At 49.4% G+C, this 21,989-nt stretch overlaps 1 protein-coding gene across 3 annotated transcripts in view; it reads right to left on the bottom strand.

The window, feature by feature from the left end:
* AGPAT4 (1-acylglycerol-3-phosphate O-acyltransferase 4) overlaps window positions 1-21,989 on the bottom strand; it is a 126,414-nt gene that overhangs the window by 71,850 nt on the left and 32,575 nt on the right. For all 3 annotated transcript variants that reach the window (XM_047101698.1, XM_047101699.1, XM_047101697.1), the window contains exon 2: window positions 17,740-18,004. In XM_047101698.1, coding sequence (XP_046957654.1) covers window positions 17,740-17,917 — 178 coding nt within the window. In that variant the 5' untranslated portion in view covers window positions 17,918-18,004. The remainder of the gene's footprint in view (window positions 1-17,739; window positions 18,005-21,989) is intronic.

Below are 21,989 nucleotides of genomic sequence, written 5' to 3'. Positions count from 1 at the left end.
GTCAACCCTGGGGCCTCAGAGCAGTCTCTCGGAGGCAGAAACCGAACCAGCCTGGCCGGCCTGGGTCCTGGAGCTCATTGGGCATCTGCCTGAGGGGAACCGAATAAGGGAGGGAGTCACTTCTCTGGTTCGCTCTGTTTCCCTATTTATGCACCGGAAGAAGTCCATCGGCACCATTTCCGGCTACCCCTGCCTCGGAGGAGCTGCCAAAGACCATTCAACTCTCAGGCCAGCAGGGAGGTGCCTGGTGCCTGCACTCAGCCCTCAGAGTCCTCCCCGGGAACGCGCCTGCAAGAGGACCGTATGGGGTTGGGCTGCAAGTTGGGTGTCTCTCAAAACTATGCTTTTGGAGGCTCCCAAACCTGTTGTGCCAGCTTCCTTAGACAGGCCTGGGATAAAGGCAACTGGGCCAGCTAACTGCAGCCTCCACAAGTCGGTTCACATCCAGCTTCACAGTAACAGTCGTTCCTTTAGAGAGGCTACAGCTATGGCCTCTCTCTAGTATTTTCAATACTGACTTTAAATCCCCCAAAGGGAATATCTGCAGACACTTCTCTCTTCTACAGACCTCAATACAAGTTGAATACTAATATTAAAAGAGTCTTCACGATTGGACATGACAGGCTGATCCTATTTAACTCAGGAGGCCACCTCTACCTATGCCTAAGCTTTGCATTTCTCATCGGTTGCTGGCTTCGAACATGACTTGCCAGACGTGAGTTCCCGTATACACAGGGGTTGAAATGTCTGCCCGGCCCAGTGGGCAGACTTGTGCTGGATCTCCAGCTCCTGGGCGTTACAGCTCCTCCCTTCTCTGCTACTTTGCACACTCCTGAATCTGCATGATATAAAGATCCAATGATGGGGCACCTGGGTGGCTCAGTCGGTTACGGGTCCAACTTCGGCTCAGGTCATGATCTCGCGGTCCGTGAGTTCGAGCCCCGCGTCAGGCTCTGTGCTGACGGCTCAGAGCCTGGATCCTGTTTCAGATTCTGTGTCTCCCTCTCTTTCTGACCCTCCCCTGTTCGTGCTGTGTCTCTCTCTGTCTCAAAAATAAATAAACGTTAAAAAAATTAAAAAAAAAAAAAAAAAGACCCAATGACCGTGACTCAGCCCGGGCTGGTTCCCGCGACTCACGCAGAAATATTCCGGTTCCGTTGCATGAGTGCTTCTCCCGGGTATGTCTTTCTGGCACAGAGAGACATAGGCAGAAACTGGATTTTAACCCATATTAAGTTCTTTGTGAACCTTAAACATCCTAGTCTTTTATGTCCTGGAGTCAAGCACACACATGAGATACAGAGATGTTTGCCAGAGAGAAGAGGCCCATCGCTTGAACCACCCACTAGAAAGCTCTCATCCACCTCAACAACAAAAATCCCGAGGTTCCTATTGGTGGCTCAAACTCTGAAAGTCTCAACACCAATCTACTATAACGTCCCTTTTCTTTAAGTTTATTTATTTTGAGAGAGAGAGAGAGAGAGAGAGAGAGAGCAAGCAAGGGAGGGACAGAGAGAGAGGGACAGAGAGAAAGAGAATCCCAAGCAGGCTCCGTGCTGTCAGCACAGAGCCTGATGCGGGGCTCAAACTCATGAACCGTGAGATCATGACCTGGGCTGGAACTCGAGAGTCGGACACTTAGCTAACTGAGCCACCCGGGAACCCCTACAACATCCCCTTTGTAGGTGCATGTACCCACTCCTTTACTACTGACACAGCATTACCCTCAATGCACACCAAATTGGACGGAGGAGACAATCGAGCTGATGTATGTCTGCAGGAAAGACTGTGGCACGTACCCTTCCACGAAGGGCTGTCAACCTTCCCCTGCCCCCAGAGCTGGGGACCTGTTGCAGTTCAGACAAGCTTGCCTCTCTCTGCTGCTCCAAGTCCTGTTGACAGGGATTACAGAAAACAAACCGAAAATGACATTCAACTAAAGCCAGATGCGCGAGGCCACCAAGAGCTCGCGGGCCTCCAGATCTGACAAGGCTGCTTCGCATCTGACGAAGGAGGGACGGTAAGACACCTCCACCCAAAGACTAGATGCTGATGCCTGGTTCAAAGAGTCCCGACACCATGCTGGGGTCGTGGGCTGGGCTGAGAATAAACTAACGGATGAGGGAAACAAAACTGGAGGCTCTCAGGGCTCCTGGAAGAAAGCTGCGAGGCAGAGAGGCCACCTCGTTGCCAGCCTCTCTGTCCTCAGGGGACCCTGTGAAATTCGCAACCCTCTTGCATCAGGAGGGCAGACGACCTGTACCCCTGCCTTCGTGAACTCTCTCGGGCTGTTCCATCCGCACAAAGGGTTTCCACGCACCCCCTCCCTCCCCACGCACCCCCTCCCTCCCCACGCACCTGCTTTGCGCTACTCATCGAAGCTCCAAAAATGCTCGGGCAGCATCTGGTACCCCAACTCTCTCTTTTAAGGTAATTTCCTGAGTGATTCCATCCCCTGCCTTGACTTCCTCCCCTCCCCGAGCGTGGGCTTCCCTTCTGCATTTGGCCTCATCTCCCACCTGCTGATACTGCCCCCATGATGCACTTGCGCTTTGCTCCCAGACTTTCCCATCAGGATTTCCTTTTGGGCACAGCATGGCTCTGGGCTGACTCACAACATTTCTGAATGATGAGCAGATCAACAAGGAGGCACGCCGGGGGAGAGACCAGGGCAGGTGCAGGTGTGGAGATGCACAGAGACAGGAGTGCCGAGGGAAACGCGGTCCTTTTGCTGGGAAGCCGAGGCAGGGGGACGCAGCGGAGGGTGGAGGTGGGGGGCACGAGGCCCCTCAGGTCAGAACCTGGATCCCAGTCATCTGTGGGCGCCCAGCACCTAGAGCACAATGCCTGCGATGTGCTAACAGTAGGCGCTCGATAAATGTTTACTGAAATGAATGGAAGGCATTCCATTGTTTGCGTGTGCTTTTCAAAAATGAATCGGGTGTCAGGTGGAGGATGTGCTGGGGGAGGGCGGGGGCGGGGGCCTCTGTTCAAAGCTCATTGCAACGATGCCCACAACATGGAAGCCTTTCCCTGCATCTACCTGGAGGGCCAAGCATGCGTGTGCCGACCCAACGTGAAGGCGCTTGACTGCATCTTACCTTCTCTCTCATGAGCCCCGCCTCTAGTGGGGAGATAGAGGGCTATCATCTGTTCCTTTCTGCTTAGAGATATACATTGTACGTGAGTAATCACCTATTTACGAGCATCCAAACTGTCCTGGTGAAAGCAGCGGCCTGGCAGGGACATCTGCTCTACTTGGCACATGGAGATTTCCAGTGAGAAACGGCCCACAGCCTTGGAACAGAATGAAAGGGTGCAGCCAACAGCCTCCCTTCCAGCCCAGCCAGGAGGCTCCGTGGCCAGGGGCTATCCCGGGGCACTCAGCGCAGCTCTCCGCATGGCTGGCACTGCCTGCTCCCTGCGCGGCCCCCACGAGATGGTGGTTGGGCTTCAGGATGCTTTGTCATTTTGGTTCCCCTCCCTGCTCACCTCTTGGTCCAGAGCCTGTGCTGCGGTGATACCTACGTAGGCCTCTGAATGTCTACTCGTCCATCGCTAGATGCGCCCTGTGCTGTCTGGTGTCTTTGACCAGCTGGGTCCTCCTTTCTTTGAGAAATAGAAGCATACCCTTCAGTGGCGGGCATGTGACCTGGACAAGGTCACTTCGGTAATCTTCCCTGTCCAGAGTGACAGTGCAGACAGCGGTGTGCTGGGAAATGTTTAACAACCAGCTCTCCAGGGGCGGGGGCGGGGGCAGGGGCAGGGGCGGGGGGGGGGGGGGAAGCCTCAATTTATGGCTTTGCCGACTTCCACGGTGTAAATCTTCCCACTGCGGTTAATGTCAAACTGCCAATTTGTAACGATTGAATGCGGAGTTATATAGCATTTTTACCGTATGTATAGGGCTGATGTAAATAACCTCCAGAAGAGACGAGGTAATAGTAAAATGCAACAAATTAACTAGGGAGTGACAAGTCTGGAATACTTATTACCTTTGTTTTATAATGTAATATATTGTGAGTTTGTGACGGCTGTGGTTAATTGACTTGGAAAACTGCTGATTTAGCAGCTCGCTCTGGTGACCCTGTGCTCTGCTGGTTATAGGGATGATGGGCTCGTGACTCAGCCTGGGCCAGGCACTGGAGCTGGGGGGGTGGGGGGTCCCCTTTCCTTCTCGGTAGCAGAAGTGATGGGGACGTGGGGGGAGGAGGCGGGGGACCCCTTTCCTCCTTGGTAGCAGAAGTGAGGAGAATGAGAGTTTGGAACTTCGGGAAGCCGTGCTGGGTGAAGAAACCCCACGTGCGAAGAAGCAGGGCCACCAGCACAGAGAAGCTAAGTGAGCTAGTCTGTCAGCCTCCTGGCTGCTGTGGCCGGCGGACGCCGATCCGGGCCACCCTCCCTGTAGTTTGCTATCGTGAGCTGGTAAAGTCCCGACGGGTCCTTCAGCCCAGCTGGGCGTCAGCCCCACGCAACTGAGAGTCCTGGTGCACGGGTCCTCTGTCCCTCTCCTCACCCCGGGTTCCCATTCTCCGAGGTCCGGCTGACATCATTCCCTTTCTAGAGCCTTCCCTGACTAGTCCAGACTCTACTAACTAAAATCCTACAAGACTCAGGTCTCTCCCATATTACTTTGGAATGAGTAACATAGTCTTCTGTTCCCTCCTGTGTGTAATACTTAGTTTCACGGTGCAACTAGACCAGTACCCAATAATAAACAGCCTTGGGCTCATTCAATAATTATGACTTGAGAACACTGAAATGCAGCCAGTGCATCCGAGTATTCCAATCACCCACACCTGGGGGCTACATAAAATGCCTTCAGGGTCAAGCGGGGTGGTCCCTGTGCACAGTGGCTCACTCTAGGACTGGGGTGGGGCGTCCCCTGGCTTATCCACATGACCTTCACAGAGAGCGCTCTTGCTCTGTGACAGGGGGGTGCTGGCTGCCGGCCCCACGGGGAGGATGGACAATCAAGCCTCACTGCCCCCAGGAAGTTCACATTCCCTACAGCAATGAGGGAGGTCAAGGCAGAGACAAGCGCCCGGGAATCCTAGGAAAGAGAGGGACTCATCTTTTGAGTCATGGTTTGAGGGTAGGAGCCAGCATGGGCTTCCCAAATGGCGGGACTGAGTCAGAGTTGCCAAATTAAGACTTCAGGTGCTGAGTCACATACTAACCACTGGCCTTCACTGCACACCAGCCAGGACCTTGGCTGGAAGGCATCACCTTATTCCTTGAATGTGGTAATCCCCCCTTTTAGTCCAAGAAAATAATCGTAAGCACCTCACACATTATTTTGATGCAATGACGTGGAAGATTTTTTCCACTTGCACATCTCAGCCAGGAACTGTCCGATCTAGTCCAGCCTTGGCCGAAACAGTTATGAGAATAGCATGACAATGACCTCCAAGGCAATGTCAGCCAGGCATAGTCGCCCTCTAAACAAAAACCTCACATTAAAAAAAAAAATTACTGCTGAATTTACACAGCTCCTTTATAAAGCAATACGCGTGAAGGCCATGTTTACAAAACCCAGATGATTAGCCGTCAGGACGTTCAAAATAAAATGTCACGTTAGAGTGTCTGTCAAAAGGTACTCCTTTTGAAATGAAAAGCGGCGAATTCATATGATAAAAGGCAGGTTCAGTAAAAAATTAATGCGTGGGCGTGCACACAACCATAATATTTCTTGTCCTTGGCCCAAGGTCACCCACAAGGAGCAGACAGTGAACATTAGCTTGTTTCCTTAGTTCTGGAGATGGGTTTAGGCCTGGGTGGCTGTGCCTGAACCCAAGTTAAGGAGATGAACTTGTCAGTGTACCTGGGGCTGTCGGGATGGTAAAGCTGGAAATCCCACATCCTGGGGATCCTGCCCCTTGGAGGCAAACCCGGAAGGCTGGTCGCCCTCAAGACCCTCCACAGGAGTGAATGGAACCCATAGGGAAGGAAGAGGCAGGTGGGGGGAGGGCCCTATTGATGTGGGAACCCTCCCCTCCCCCACGCCCATCACCTCGCTCCTGGAGCCATGGTTAGGCGAAGCAGTCACCAAAGGAGGCCTCTCCTTTCTAACCTTCTGGCCAGTTCAAAACGTTATTTTTCTTACCAAAAGTATTTGATTCTATCGTCTTAACATAATTTGTTAAGTGCCTCCCTCTGCCCATCTAATGGAGGCCATGCCAGCCTCTCCCTCCCTTAGCAGGGAAACATGACTTATACCTCAGTCATCTCTTCATCTGTCCCACGCCTACTTCTTCTGAAGCAAGTCCCCGTATTCTTGTAATCGTTTGTTGAGCTCTGAGGGTTACCTCAGCAGAAAGCCTCCAACACTCTCTCCTCAGCACCCAGGATGTGGCAGGCACCCTGCAGCCCTGTTTCCCCATGAACGTTCCTGACTCAGATTCTTAATGTTGGAAGGGATTCGGAAGGTCGTTGAAGGGATTCGGAAGTTTTCCACGCAGACAGGTGGTTTGAAGAAGGCCCTGTAACACATTCCCCGCAAAGGAAGTTCTCCCGGTCTCCTCAGAATCCAGGGGATGGGCTCCCCGTTTCCTAAACCGCCTTGCTGCCCCCAGTCTCCGCCATTACAGATGTGTCTGGGTGGCTTCTTCCGCATGCCCGTCTCCTTCCTTCCCAGGCTATGGGCTACATCGGTGGTCCCTTCTCCACGTAATGTCCTGCTAGTATTGACACAGCTATGGCGCCTCCCAGGCCGGTCTCCCTTCCCAGGTTCCTCCACCTTCCCAACCACTCCCTCCTCCCCCGTCCCAGGTTCCCAGAGCTCCTCGTAGGGCATACTCAAGCCCATCTGGCCCACACCTGCTGACTAAGTGCATAGTAACAGCAAGAATACCTTCACCTTACATTTTTATAGCGTGTTAAATTTTATTTCCCTCATTTTGCGCATGGAAAAACAAGGCCCAGTCACCAAGCTGGTTAGGCCAGTGCACAGGAAACCAGGACGCCAGGCTCCAACTGCAGTCTCCTTCCGGGAACACCAGAGCAGGACACCCCCCACCCCTGCCCCACAGCCCTAGACACAATACATCCAAATAAATCTACCCCGAAACAGCTGCATGGGGACCGCGAAGGCAGCCCGAGAATGAGAGAGAAGACCCACTCTACTCCATGCCTCCCACGGGATGCCACTGAGATGGACAGTGGCCAACTATGTATTTTAAAACATTATGATAAAACACCGAAAAAATCATTATTTTTCTCCAAAACAAAATGCGGAGGCGAGGGAATACTTTTAATCTGATAGCTCCCCTCCTTTCTGAAGACCCGGGAAAGAGCCTGAGAAAGGATGCCTCAAACTGTTTGAAAATGCCTTGTCTCCCATCTGGACCCAAGATAAACTGAAATAGAGGAAAACAGGGAAATACTTTTTGCCATTAGTCTTTCCGTTTCTCTGGAACTCATGTCTACGAAGCCTGTTTCTTCCTTGCCTCAAACTCTGTGTCACTTAAATTCTATCGTCAGTATGCTCGTACCCAAATCCACACGCTAAGGCAGTGGTCTCCAAATGCTTTTGATTGGTTCAGCAAAAGAAATTAAATATGCACTATTAGCACATGTAAATTGTTATGTATAAAACAATTGATGTTTTATATAAAATATTTTAAATGTCTTTTATCTTATCCGTGAATATACGATCAAAGAAACATAAATTAGAAACAGAAATTTCTTTCTAGACCCTAATGGCTTCTCTTGTTTACCTCCTGGAGAATACCCACACCCCATCATCTTCTGAAGTTATGAGACACCCAAGTCCAACTTATAACCTAATTTGAAAGTTGTAACTTAAGTCGCAAGTGAAACTTAATGCTTGCAAAAACAAATGTCAACCTTGGCTGAGAATTAATTTATTTATAAACCACATCAACAGCTAAGACACCTTGCTCCAAGTCAAGCGTCTGCTCATACAATTCAATATCACATAAGTATTCCTAATTTTGCTGTCTTTTTACTACCCCTATTTGAAATTTGGAGCACTCAGTCTCCCTATCTAACATATAATTTCCAGGGGCAGCTGGGTGGCTCGGTTGGTTAAGCACGTCTGACTCTTGGTTTTGGCTCAGGTCACGGTCTAGCAGTTTCGTGAGTTCGAACCCCACGTCGGACTCTGTGCTGACAATGCAGAGCCTGCTTGGGTTTCTCTCTCTCTCCCTCTCTCTCTACCCCTCCCCCACTCATGCTGTCTCTCTCTCTCTCTCAAAATAAATAAACTAAAAAAAATAAAATGTAAAGTAATTTCTTATACAAAGGATTCTATATATTATATATAATATATATCCCTCTACTGTGTGTGAAACATATATGCACACACACACATATATTTAAGATACGGAAACGGATGTGACTCAAGTTGAACGTGGCATATGCTCTACAGTTACATTGCTCTTTAAAAACTTTTTTACAAGTCCGGTGTCACTTAACATGCTCCTTTCACTGAATCAGTTACAAAAGATACGACCAGTTGGCTATTTAATGTGCTTGCAATCGCCAGGAACACGAAGCACGGGGCTGAGCTATTTCTTGAGGGGACTGAGCTAGTAACATACTTCTGTCGTTAGATCTCAACCCCAATACCTCTTCGCCCCGAAGAAAACCCCAAAAAGGTGGCGGTACAAAGAACTAATTTTGTAACAAGCTTTGCGTGATAAAGGTCAGCAAAGTAAAAAGGCCACTTCTGCGCTAACGGTCTCGTCGGGAGGTGCACGGAGCGTAACACTGATCACGAAGAGACGACATCGTATCTGAACGATGCTGGGCAGATGCCGTCCTTGATACTTGAGAATACAAAATCCAGGCACATGGAGGCCAGAACAGACTGCCTCGCTGAGATTGCTTCATCTGCTATGACTTCTTTATGCAAGGCAAGTAGGGGAAGAAAAGATTCGCTACCTCCTTTGTGGCAGAGAGGTTATTACTCAGACAGACTCAAGTATTGCATTATATGTAAGCGATTCCCTTTCCTTGACACTTCTGAGACCTTTCTCCAGGGTTGAAGAACCATTTAATTCTATTTTTCCCAGGCAGATTGCTTTTGGTGGTTAGCCAAAGCAGATCTGGACTTGAATAGTGTACTTAAAGTGATAAAAATAAACGCCAGTTGCAAATAGAAGAAATAAAGAATGAAAGAAGCATGCAAGCCATCTCTGTCCACTGGAAGATCCACATGCCAATCATGGCTGGACCCGAGCCGGACTGCCTCCTCCGGGCCAGCGCGTCGCCGTCTGCGTGCCGTGTCACCAGCCCCACTTCACCGAGATCCCTGACTTTAAGGGAGTCCTTGGCTTGGTCCACAAGCGAGGACAAGGCTAGCTGCATGACCTGTTTCTCGTGCTTCCAGTAAAACAAGCCAGGGTGGGCGGAAGCCGGGCGAGGGGGAAGAAGGCGAAATAAACGCAGTGTCCACACTTACTGGTGCCCATGGATTGGGCTTTACTTTGTGTTTCACAGCCACGGCGGAAGGAAAAGGACTTAGAAAAGGAAAGTGTGCTGGTTTGCTGGGGCCGCTATAACAAACTATCCCCAACCGAGGCGCTCAAAACCAGAAATACGGTGCCAGTTCTGGAGGCCACAAGCCCCACATCAAGGTGTAGGCAGGTTGGTTGTCACTGAAGCTGCTGGAGAGAATCTGCTCCAGGCCTCTCCCGCCTCGGGTCTCCCCATGTGTCTCCCCGTGTTTGCTCAGTGCACATCTGTCACGGTGTCCCAATTGTCCCTTTTTATAAGGACACAGTGCTAGTGGCTTAGGGTCCACTCCACTGAACGCTTCCTAATTCGATGATCGACAAAGACCCTGTTTCTTAATAAAGCCACATTCACAGTCACGGGTGGCTAGGACTTCGCAACCTCCGGGGAGGCGGATGCAGCTCAACCCATAACCTGAACACGCGGTTCTGGGGCCACATGTCCCTCTCACTTCCTTTCTACTGAATCACTGCAGTATTTGTGATGGGGTTCACCGTGCTGTATGCGATCCCGGGAAGGTAGGGCCCGAAAATCGTCACCCGGGTCTCCGTGACTTTCGCCACACCCAGCCTATATCCAGCCTTACCACACAAAGGGCTCACTTATTATTTCCCCCCTCGACTGCCTTCCATAAGCCACTCTCTCTATTTAGTTCTTTCTGGTGTTTGGGTTTTTATTTTGTTTGGTTTCTTTCACCTTAGAAGACATGCTCCACGTATGAGATAGAAGACATTCGGAAAATACAAAGGCAATTAAAAAAATTTCTAATTATAATTCCTAAAAATGGCACTCTGATGAATTTATGTCCAGTCTATATTTATGAGGTTGGTATTATATTGTACAGTTTTGCATCGTGCTATTTTTACTTAATATTATACTTAGGGTATAAGATGGTTCAAAGAAATAAAGACCCAGCTGGGTATCTTTCTATAAAAGATTATGTGTGAACAGATTTTTCAAAAAAAAAAAAAAAAAAAAAGAAGAAGAAGAAACCAAATTAACAGTTTCTCAAGGCACATTTCGAACAATGCTGCTTAGAGCAAAACAGAAATAAATCCTGACGTGAACTGATGTTCATAACGCTTGGAATTCCCGAGGACAAACACTTGGGGTTCATCTAGGAGACCAGGAGCTTTGAGCCCACTCTGCACACATGTCTTTGCTGTCCTCCTGGCCTAGGGGGCTGCAGTTGGCTCCAGTCTCCTGACACAGGAAGGTTCTTGATGGGATTTGGTAGGACCCCCTCCTTTTGATGGCCGACGGCCTGAAGAAACCCATTTGTCCCTTGGAGACGCTAAAATATGCCTTTTCCTCAGGCCAGACCATCCTTCCTCTTCTTGCTAACACACTGCAAATCCTCCTCATTCCATAACACCGGGCTAGTGACATGTTTCAGTAGAACACGACTCTACCCTCTCACGGGATGGGCTGTCCCTTCCTCTGTTCCCTGAGTTCCTCCACGTTAGCTTTTCTGTCACGCTCCACAATGGCTTGTGTCCTCATGCCTTCCTCATGAGACTGGATCTCTCTCAGGGCAACCGACCAGAGCACCTGCTGAGCAGGGACAGGCATCCTGTAGGGTCACCTGGGGCCAAGACTGTGAATTAACATGCCCAGGGTGGATCTTAGCAGATGTTTGTTTGACATTAGCCATGGGTGTTAAAATAAGAAGTCTTATCACACACTATCTATGTTTGTTTCAAAATACGGTAGGAATAAAATGCATTTTGGGACCTCAGCTCTCCTACTTACTAACTGTCTGACCTTAGACAAGTCACCTGACCTCTCGGAGCCTCAGTTAACTGAGCCACAAAATGGGGGATTGCCTCAAAATCCCTCAAAAGAGGGATTATAGCCTCAAACAAGGTAAAGGATATAAAAGTTTTAGCATGATGCCTAATTGCCTAATACACAGTCAACACACAGACCGCAGTGATAGCAATGATTAGAAATGAAAATAACTACCCATTATGATTTCCCTTTTCCTTTTTCCACGGCCCTGCGGAACGTCATGTACTACAATCACCACTTGGACATTTGGCCTCAGCCCAGAAGCCTGGTCCTCAGCCCCAAGGCCACACTGGTAGCCCGGCAGAGAAGTTCTGCGCTGAGGCTTCCTGGATATAATCACGGTTTCTCCGCTTCCTGGGTTACCCTGGGCAAACTGCTTAACCTCTCTGTGCCTAAGGACTCAGAGCAGTGTTAGAACAATAGGTGCTCTTGTCCTATTAGCTGGGCAGAAGTCCGCAGAATAAAGGGGCGGACCTGAGGTTTGTTCCGCTCACCCTATACGTGCCAGCATGCCCTTACTTTTCTCCTGTGCATCATTCTGGCGTCGTTTAAATTCAGACACTCCAGTTCTTTTGCTCTGTAAGGAATTTTAAATGAGATCTAACCTCAGTCAATTTCTGGATCGCTTCGGCTATATTCCTGTAGGAATGCTAACTTGCTAACCTGGTATGGTTTTCTGTTTGTGCTATCCAAGAGGCCTTACTAAGTGAGGAGAAAATGGAGGAGGTCTGCTTCGCCCAGTCCTGGGACAAACGGGAAGGTTTGGGCCCGGGAACAATGACGGCTGTGGCATGTGGCAGGCAGGACGCATTAAAGATGCCTTTGTAAGATGTTATGATGAGACCTTTAGAAGACCAGACTGGAAGCTCCCTGGGGGCAGAGCTTCCTATCTCACCACTATGTCCCCGGGACCACAGTGCCCAGCACATGATAGGTGCTCAATACTTGTTGAATAAATCACCAGAAAAAAACCCAAAATGCTACGTGGCATAGGATCTCTGTTGCTTGATCCTTCTCATGTCATGGATCTTGTCTTTGGATTCTGCCGTCATCGCCTGGGTCGACACAGAGGTATACTCCTTAGAAGGGGGGATTAGGAGGAGGAGGACGCTCTTTGCCGGTTCCTGAAAGCACTCGTTCAACATCACCGTGGACGTTGAGGAATCTCCCAGGTCAAGCCATCAGAGGGTGACTCCAGGTGAAGCCAGCAGCGTTTGCTCGGTAAAGCTGGGGGTGGGGAGACCAATGCACTTCAGGGGACACAAAGGGTGCCAGCGGGTGACAGAGCGCAGAGAGGAAGGGGTCCCATAGAGAGCTGAGGGTCCCTCAGGGAGCTAGGCTTTGCCTTCTAGAATGCTAATCCATAGGGGCAGCGCTGAGGCACCTATCATGAGTCCTCAGAATCCCTTCACTGACCACTCATCGAAGCCACCATCCGATCACAGAGCTGTAGCAAAGGAGAGAGCGCCAACTGTAGGCTTTTCTGCTTCTGTCCATCTACAGCCCGGCATCTGTGCCCTCCGGGGAGGTGCTCACCGCCTGGCACCCGCTAAGGATGCAGCCGGAGACCTGTGATGACAACACCCAGGTTTCGGGTCGTGGCTCCCAGCGGAGGTACTGGCAGGTCCCCCCCAGACCCACATTTCAGCAGGAGCCAAGACAGCGTGTGCAGGGTCAAGACTAGGAGCTTTGGGATTATCTGACAAAGAGCCTCTCTGACATCCTGGAGGAGAGACCACTGCGGCAAGTGAAGGGGTCAAACCTCTCCAGCACTGAAGAGTGAGAAATCAGTTTGGACTGAAATGAGAAACTCAGCCCTGCCCTCACCCAGGCTGGGGAGAGAGACATGGACCAGCCAGCTGCCAGGTTCACAGGACGTATCGTTTCTCCCAAGGTCATGTCGGAAAAGGTTACAGCGGCCCCTTCTTTGCTGGGTCGCTCTCGCACCCATGACGCGTGCTGGCTGGGGGAAGAATCTGGTCTCTGTCTCAGGGGGATGGGGCTACCTCCCTCTCCCCATGGTCTTCGATTCACACGCACCCCCGGAATCGAATGCCTCGGGGACACACAGCTTCGTGGGCGTCTCAGAGCGTCCACCCTGCCCGCGGGCGCGTGCCTTTGTTGAGGCTGTTCTGAAAAGTTCCTGAGCCCTGACCCTTCCAGAGAGGATCACAGACTGACTTCTGCCAAGCTCACCAGACTGCCGAGCCCTCTTCTCAGGTCACAACTCCGAAGTGACGTACACACCCCAGAGTCCGTTGCCAATGTGTATTATTATGACAGCAGGAAAACCAGCATCTGTTCCAAGGCAGGACACATGTAGGTGGTGACCGGAAGCTCGCTTCTCTCGTCATGCTCAACCACTGCCTACTACTGATTAGGTGGCCATCAACCAGGTCAGGGGAGCAGCAGGGGTGCTAAAGACAGGAGGGAACATCTTCCCAAGGGCAAAACAAAAATCTAAACCCTTAACTAGAAAAATCTTGGAATCTTGGTCAATTCCACCCCATTCCTTTTCTTCAAATGTAGTTCGTGTTTTGGAGTTACCTATCCAAGGAGTTAAGTGCCACCGTGGGAGAAGTGAAGAGTCAGGCTGTAAGCAGGAAGGTAGGACGTTCTCTTGTACATCTTGGCACCGTAGATGCTGGCTGCCCCCTCGCCACCGTGCGGCCTTGGCCCTGGAGCTGTGCGTCAGGCAGGCATCGTGACCGTGGGCGCCTCAGTCCGGAGGAACTAAATGGCATTGCAACTGCACAGGGCTAGTGAGGAGCAGCAGGGAATTTGGCAGCGAGGCCCCGGGGCTGGGGGGGGGGGTGCGGGGTGGGGGAGAGGGAACAGGGGTGTCTCCATTTTGCTTTGGGCTCACCAAGAGTCCTTCCCTTGCTGAAACATTAAGTCATCTGTAGTCCTCCCCTGCCCTACCCCCTCTTAAAAACTCTGCCATTAACAGGTTCTTTTAATCTTTGGGTTTTTTTGTTGTGGTGGTGGTGGTGGTGGTTGTTTTTAAACCTGCAGTGTCAGAAGGGAAGAAAAACAAGCCAGCCAATCTTGGCTACCTTTCCCTGGATATTAAAAGGCACATCCTGTGCAATGGAAAGGTAATTCAATTCTACTCCTTGCCTCGCATCTTGTCACTTTCTTCCTGCTTCTCTCCTTGCAGAAGCTGACTCCACCCTGCCCGTCCCCACTCAGCTGCCTGCCTGTCTTAGCCTTTCGTGCTGGCAAATCTAGGGGCAAGTGAGATACAACAACCCTCCCAAACCCAGCCATCTAGATTAAACATGCCTTCAAATTGTTATTCATGATGTCAGTCCTGGCCACTAGACTGAAATTCTCTGCACCGTGTGTCTTGCCAGTAACCACACTGTCTTTGCTGCATTTCGTCTCTACTTGTCATTCACATCCGTGTGGCCTTTGGCACGTGCGTTTCCCCACACCAGGGCTGCGGATTACTTCGGATTTACCTGGCACAACACCAAGCTCTTAACAAACATTTAAAGAAAAAGGGATGATGACACAGCCCTGTTGGTAAAGTGAACAGGGTGAGGGAGGGGGCCTGAGTCTCCAGGAGACAATTTATTCTGCCTTTTTTCTTAAAATATCAGTGGCCAGGGATGGCTGCTGCCGATTTTCTAAGCTTCGGACTGATTCATATGCCAGAAGGCACAATCAAACCCCACAGACAGTTTTCATCTCAACTTGGAGAGAAGAGGAGGAGGGTGAAGCCAACAGAAGGAACCTGACCGTCTCCTACTCCAAGCTGCCGAGGAACCCACGGACCGTAGCCCGTGACCTTCAACGACCCACGGTCTGTGTGTTACACGTCCTCTGTTGTGGTTGTGAAGCACTCAGGGAATAAGGACATCTACCAGCTAGAACAAGTGAAAGGAGAAAGAGAAGGAGAGTAGCTTTGCCGTGTAACACATGCCAGGGCAGCAGGGGTGAGGAATCTGCTTTGCGTGGAACTCGTTATAATGAGGTGCCCCCAAGCCGGGCCCGGGATGCATTGCCCTTCTCTCCTACCATGTTCTCTTTCCCCAGGAGCCACGGCTGCTCCTTCCCTTCTCTATTCACATAGCTGTACAATGGCCCTGCTTCTATTCAGTCCAGAGCCTGCAGAAGCTTTCCTCTGGGACACCGTGGATGGATGTACTCCCAGGCCTTGTAGTGAGACTGTCTGTCCATCACACTCTGTGTGGGGAAAATGCTAGTTGTCTTGGATGGTTAGTTCCTGAGTTCCACTTGGAATTATTCTAAAATCACTCCATCAATTTGTGATGGGTAAAAATGCACTTGCTTTCTGAATTTGTCCCCCATCTTAATTTCCACCAGAAACAAGTGGGCTAAAGCACTCTCGGAAGAATTGGACCTTATCCTGCCATAGCCTTGGGTGTCTCCCCCACCTACTACAAGCAAAATCGAGTACTCTTGGGAACTCACCTCCCGAATTCTACCTCTTTCTTCTTGACTCCAAATGAGAAACCCAATTCCGAACCACGTGCTTGACACTTGGTTGGGGTTGTGACGGTGCCAACAGGCATGGTTTCAGCTTGCAAACTGACAGATGTTGGTATCTCACAGGTATGTGCGCATCACATAAATACAGGTTTCGATGAAGAGCACAATCAGCGTTGCTTTGTTAAATTTCAGTTTTGTTTAAAGAGATGCCGATTACCGGAGTTAAAATTTTACCTTAAAATCATAAGGTACGTCTCAGACAGTGATCGCCTTCTCTTGACTATGCAAACTCTTCTCTCCTCAAACAGCTACAATTCAGCTCAGACATCTCTTACTACGGCCACCGTGCTCTGAAGAGCCGTTCCCTAAGTACCACAGACCAACGTGAGAGTAAAATGTATGACACGGAGACTTGCATTATGTACTGGGGCATCGGGTACCGCATCCAATATGCCATAGACAAATGGCTTCAAGACTCTCTTTTTTTTTTTGCAGTTATAGCTTGCCTTTGGGATGTTATGAATATCTTCAAGACATATTTATATAAAACACACTAATAAAAGACTTAGGGGTCTAGCACTGACACCCTATCAGAAATAGTATCAGAAAGATTTGTAAGTTCTGAGTTGGTGAAAGAAATCACGGATAAGGATGTTTCTATCATTTTCTTGTCACAAGTCGGTATGTTGAGGTTTAAATTAATAACTGATTGGATCAGGAGTAATCCATTTGGATAATTGTAAGCAGCCTGTATTGTCTGGATTCAAATTCACATTTAATTGCTTCATTTAAAGGGTTTCAGGAAGATGCCAATAATTTTGGACTCTTGGTGCATCTAATATAGCTGAGATTTTTAAATTGCCTGATGTGAAAGAGCTCATGTTTTTTTTTTTTAATTTTTTTTTCAACGTTTATTTATTTTTGGGACAGAGAGAGACAGAGCATGAACGGGGGAGGGGCAGAGAGAGAGGGAGACACAGAATCGGAAACAGGCTCCAGGCTCTGAGCCATCAGCCCAGAGCCCGACGCGGGGCTCGAACTCACGGACCGCGAGATCGTGACCTGGCTGAAGTCGGACGCTTAACCGACTGCGCCACCCAGGCGCCCCTCATATTTTTAAATATATTCACACCCATATACATAATTGGTAATGATACACTGCCTTCCGTACTCTTGAGAATAGGTACAGGTTTAAGGTCAATCAACAACAAAACTCATCTCCAGGCACTCCCAATATTCTGATTTACTTCTTTTCACTTCAATTTTGAAATTCGGGCCAGTGGAATTAGTCACGTCTAAAATAGCTGAGTATAATCAAACACAGACACACAAACACACAAATCAGTGTCCATAAAACCGGAGAAATCTAAATAAGGCTGGTGGATTGTGTCACTCTTGGTTTTCTTGTTGGGATGTTATACTGTAGTTATGCAAGAAGTTAGTTCTCACTAGGGACAACTGCCTGGAGGGTATAGGGGAGCTCTCTGTGTCATTTCTCACAACCCCAGGTACGTCTACAATTATCTCAAAATAAAAAGTTAAAGATGCAGGGCAAAAGAACAATACGTTACATTGCCATTTCGCTGTTAAAAACATTATGTATCCAAACATATGCACACAGACCCACCTGCATACACACATCAGAGCCATAAATCCGTAAAGATCTCAGTACACAAAATAATGCCATTTCCATAAGGGCAACTAAGAAATCGTTAACACTGGTTGCCGCCGAGGAGGAAAATGAAAACACAGACAGAATGTAGATTTACTTTCCAGAGGCGACCGTTCTGCGCCTGTTGAGCTGCACCGTGGGCTATTGGCATCACTCGGTCAAAAATTAGCTTTTGAAGAGCGAGGACAAAGCAGACATTGCCAACCTAAAACAGAGGAACGGACACAAAAGAACCAAAAGCAGCTTGGGCCGCCGGGCAAGCCCGGGGAGCCGCTCCCAGCCCTGTCTCCGACACCCCGCAGCGGTGAGGATACAAACAGAATAAACGAGACTCTTACGGCTGGAGACGCAGTAGGACAGTCTGCAGTTGATCCTCCTGAAGAGCTGCTTGTTAATTGGCCAGAGAAGGAGGGTGAAGAGCTGAACGGTGTTGATTATTAGCCCCGAGGCGATAAATACGTAACAGAAGACGAGGTGGCACAGGAACTGAGACTTCAGCAACCCGAGGAGGTCCATGGCGCGGGGTTGCGTTGATTCAGACAAATAAATACTCGCAGGAGAATATTTCCAGAGGGAACCAAGGTCCGCCACCCAGGAAAGTGTCTAGAACACAAACCAGTGTTACACGTTACAAAAATATAAGACGTGCTTTTAGAGTCAGGGGGGGAAAAGAAAACCCTCTTAAAATAGACTCTTACAATGAAACACTTTGTACACGAGTTGGTTTCTTTTTATTCGGCAGTCACGTGGCGCTTACTTATGTCAGGCCGGGTTTCAGCCCCTTAAAAGTAATAGTTCCTTTCGTTGCCCCAACACCCCGTGAGGCTGGGACTGTTAGCACAGAGGAGGGGACCGAGGTCCTGGGAGGGTAAGCAGCCCGGCCGCGGTTCCACGGCTTCTACGGCTGCCAGGTTCACAGGTGGCCGAGCTGGCTCGAGTCCTGCGGCTCGGCTGCTGTGCGAGCTCCTGTCTTTGGTGATCACAGCAGAGGCTGTGTTTCCGGTGTCCCCTCCTGCTGCCACCTCTGCCTGAACACCCTCCCCCGCCCACTTCTCTTCCTCCAGATCCTGCCTGCTCCAACGTCCCTTCTGGCAAGCTGGCCCGCGTGACGTTAGGGATACCCCTGGGGTGGCCTCTGCCTGCCGAAGCACCTGTCCCAGTGTGTCCCTGGAGGACACCCTCTGCTCTTCCCCCTTCCCCCACTGCACCGTCACTGCTCCCAAGTACACGGTTCTCCTGAAGATCATCATTTTCTCTCCAGTGACTGGAGCAGTCATCGGCACATAGCTGGAGCTTAATTTTTTTTAAAAAGTTTATTTACTTATATTGAGAGAGATGCAGTGCACAAGCAGGGGCGGGGCAGAGAGAGAGAATCCCAAGCAGGCTCCGCACTGCCAGCACAGAGCCCAACGTGGGGCTTGAACTCATGAACCACAAGATCATGACCTGAGCTGAAGTCGGACACTTAACTGGCTGAGCCACCCAGGCGCCCCTCGGGGAGCTTAATTTAAAAAAAAATGTGGAATGATTTAATGAAGGTAGACAAGGAATGGGCTTTGAAAAATCAGTAAACACAAATGACCAAGTATGAAGGCAAGAGAACCACCCCCACCACACCCCTGACACACACACACACACACACACACACACACACACAGTTCTAAAATCAGAAAGAAACTCAAATAGCAGCCAGACTCACGGCCTGGTAATCAGTCTCCGACCCCAAAATGGAATAATGATATGACTTTACAGTGTGGCAAAAAAAGCCTTTGAGGGCAAGCGTGAAGGCAGGAGTTTCAAATACTCTGATGGCAAAAGGAAGAAAGCTGAGGCAGTCACGCACAGTAGCCTGGTTCTCCTGGAAGCAGGATCTCACTGCAAACTTCTCTAGAAGCAGCCCAAACTTAGCATAAACCCTCCAACAGTAACAGTGGAGAGATCAGTCTTTGTTAATAACACCAAAAAATCTACATAATAGTTTCACATCTATTATATCATTTTAAGCTTCCCATGAATCTAATGAGAAGAGTATTATTATCATCCCATTCTTCAGAATAAGAAACTGAGATGACTCACAGGTTGGGTGATTTGCCTAAGGTTGTCACAGCCCGTAACTAATCATAGGTCTCTGTCTTATCTCCGAGTTCTTTCTTGTGCACCTGCCTGGGCTGCTTTGTTCCCGGGGTGGGAGCTGGGGAGCTCTCTTGGGCTCTGCGGAGCAGCTCAGAGATGACCCCAAAGGCAAAAACGAGCGCAGCCTCCAGTGGACTTCAAAATCACAAGCTATATTCAGAGTGGGGAATGGGACTTGCTTCTGGTCACCCAGACCGGTTTTGAAGATGGCCGTGGGCAGCAGGACAGACATAAGGTGTGTTCCTCTAGAACATTTACACTTGCTTAGATGATCTGGAAGGTACACGGTACTCCCGCATGCTTTCCATATGTTTCTGGTAGGGGGAAGTGGAAAGTAACGTTGGGCCTGATTTCTCTGGAGTCAGCTGAGACACCCGACCCCCCCAGAAGCCCTGCTCTCTGGCACAAAGCCAAGGGTCTGCGGGGACTGATTGATGCGTCACGTCTCTGACCTTTCCCAGGTGGCTTTTCCCACAAACATCTCCAGGTTGTCAAACTCCTTAAGACACACTTGGTTCCAACACACTCAGTCTCTCTCTAATGAGTAGGCATTAAGCTGGCAGCCCCCTTTCAATGCACTTGAGTTTTAGGAGCCACATAAAGAGGAGTGATGTACGCTGGTTTACAGTGTGGCAGCAGTTACAGGACGATGTTGAATATTCATGCGCTTTATTCACTGTCCCTAGATGAGCCACTAAAAGCTTCCAGACAACCTGGCCAAAAGAAGTAGGATTCTTCCCTAGGTCTCTACAATCTAGTACGTGTCAAGTATTTTGCAAATCCTTTGTTATGCTGACTTAACACTAAGAAAAGGAAGATAGTGGACTTTGGAAAGGCAGGGAATGAAATGCTGCCTTCCTCGACTTCCAGTCAATAGTAGGACATTACAAAGAACACGGAAGATTTTTTTTTTCCTTGTAAAAGACCAGGGACCACCATGCCCTCAAGTAAAACCTTCGCTAGTACCGCACGAAGCAGGAGTCTATGTAATACTGGTGATGTTTAAGGGGGAATCACAGGCAGGCGGGCCTTGGTTGCTTTGGTTTTGCACACACTTCCTCAAATTCTCTTCCTAGACTGGTGTGGTGGCCGAGCGTGGGCTTGGGTCCAACTGTCTGGGTTTGAACCTCTGCTGTACCTCTTACTGGTCGTGTGCCTTCAGGTGAAGTAACCCTTCTGAATCTCAGTTTCCCTATCTGTAAAGAGGGATCAAAATTCCAAGGAGACTATTGTTTTTCTTTCTTTCTTTTTTAACCTAAACCGATTCTCAAAATTATAGGCAAGAGCAAAAGGAAAGACTAGCCAAGGAACTGCCTGAAGAGGAACAAGGCTGGCAGGTGCCATGAGTTTGTTAAACAATTCGACTGACTTAGTCTCAGAGCTGATTAGCAATAAAGAGACACAAGGCTAAAGCATTTAAGGAGGTATCTGTTGGGTAAATATGTGTTGTGTGTCTTAAGTTTATTCCAGATGGAAGTTTGGGGGGCCACCCTACCCATACTGAATAAGGAACAGCTTTTTTTGAACGTGGTCATCAGCCAATTCGGTGCCCTACTGAGGAGAGATGATAGAAATATCTGACCAGTGGTGAAAGCAGTTAAAAATACTTTGCCTACTTCCCTTTCAGATGCGTGACTACCTAGAATGTGAGGGGAAGAAACTTTCCAGCAAATTCACTTCAGCAGCTTATACGAAGCAAGGAAATGACAAAGAATTTTATTTCACAGACTGTCAGAACAAGTAATTTATGGAGTTTGTAAATCAACAAATAACCATGAAGCTGTTTGTGTCATACTGCTGTGAGCAAAGATATTTCTTATCATCAAGGGCAATGATGAAGAACCTATGTGCCTGAAAGCCCAAACGAGATGCTGCCATGGTCTGGTTGGGATTCTTGCACAGGGCAGAGTGTGGACGGCACATCAGGGGCTCCCAAGTGGCCTTTAACCCGGCCCGTGGGCCCCTCCCTGGCACTCGCCCACAGGCCCCGAGAGCTGACTCCAGGCTTGTGAGGTACAGCCCCTTCCATCGTGTTCACGATGGCAAATCCAGCCCAGGTCATCTTTGAGGAGGGGACAGAGGGGAGAGGTGACATGACTGGGGCTTGGCGCACAAGCTGGCTGTGCTGAGAACAGGAGCAGGGGTCTTGCCAGATACTGAAGCCCAGACCAGTCACAACCCAGGGAATGCAGGTAACATGTAGGAGGAATTGCCGGAACAAGAAAACATTTTTTTTTAAGTTTTATTTATTTATTTTGAGAGACAGAGAGAGGGTGAGTGCGAGCGGGGGAGGGGCAGAGAGGGAGGGAGAGAGAGAGGGAGAGAGAAGGAGAGAGAGGGAGACAGAGAATCCCAAGCAGACTCCACACTCAGCACAGAGCCCAACCTGGGGCTCAATGTCAAGAACTGTGAGATCATGACCTGAGCCGAAATCTAGAGTCGTCCACTTAACTGC

Source organism: Lynx rufus, unplaced genomic scaffold (assembly GCF_022079265.1).
Source record: "Lynx rufus isolate CCGP_SWC_20201006 ecotype Redwood Valley unplaced genomic scaffold, mLynRuf1.p SCAF_6, whole genome shotgun sequence".
Lineage (NCBI taxonomy): Eukaryota > Metazoa > Chordata > Mammalia > Carnivora > Felidae > Lynx > Lynx rufus.
This window is presented reverse-complemented; position numbering and strand designations above follow the sequence as displayed.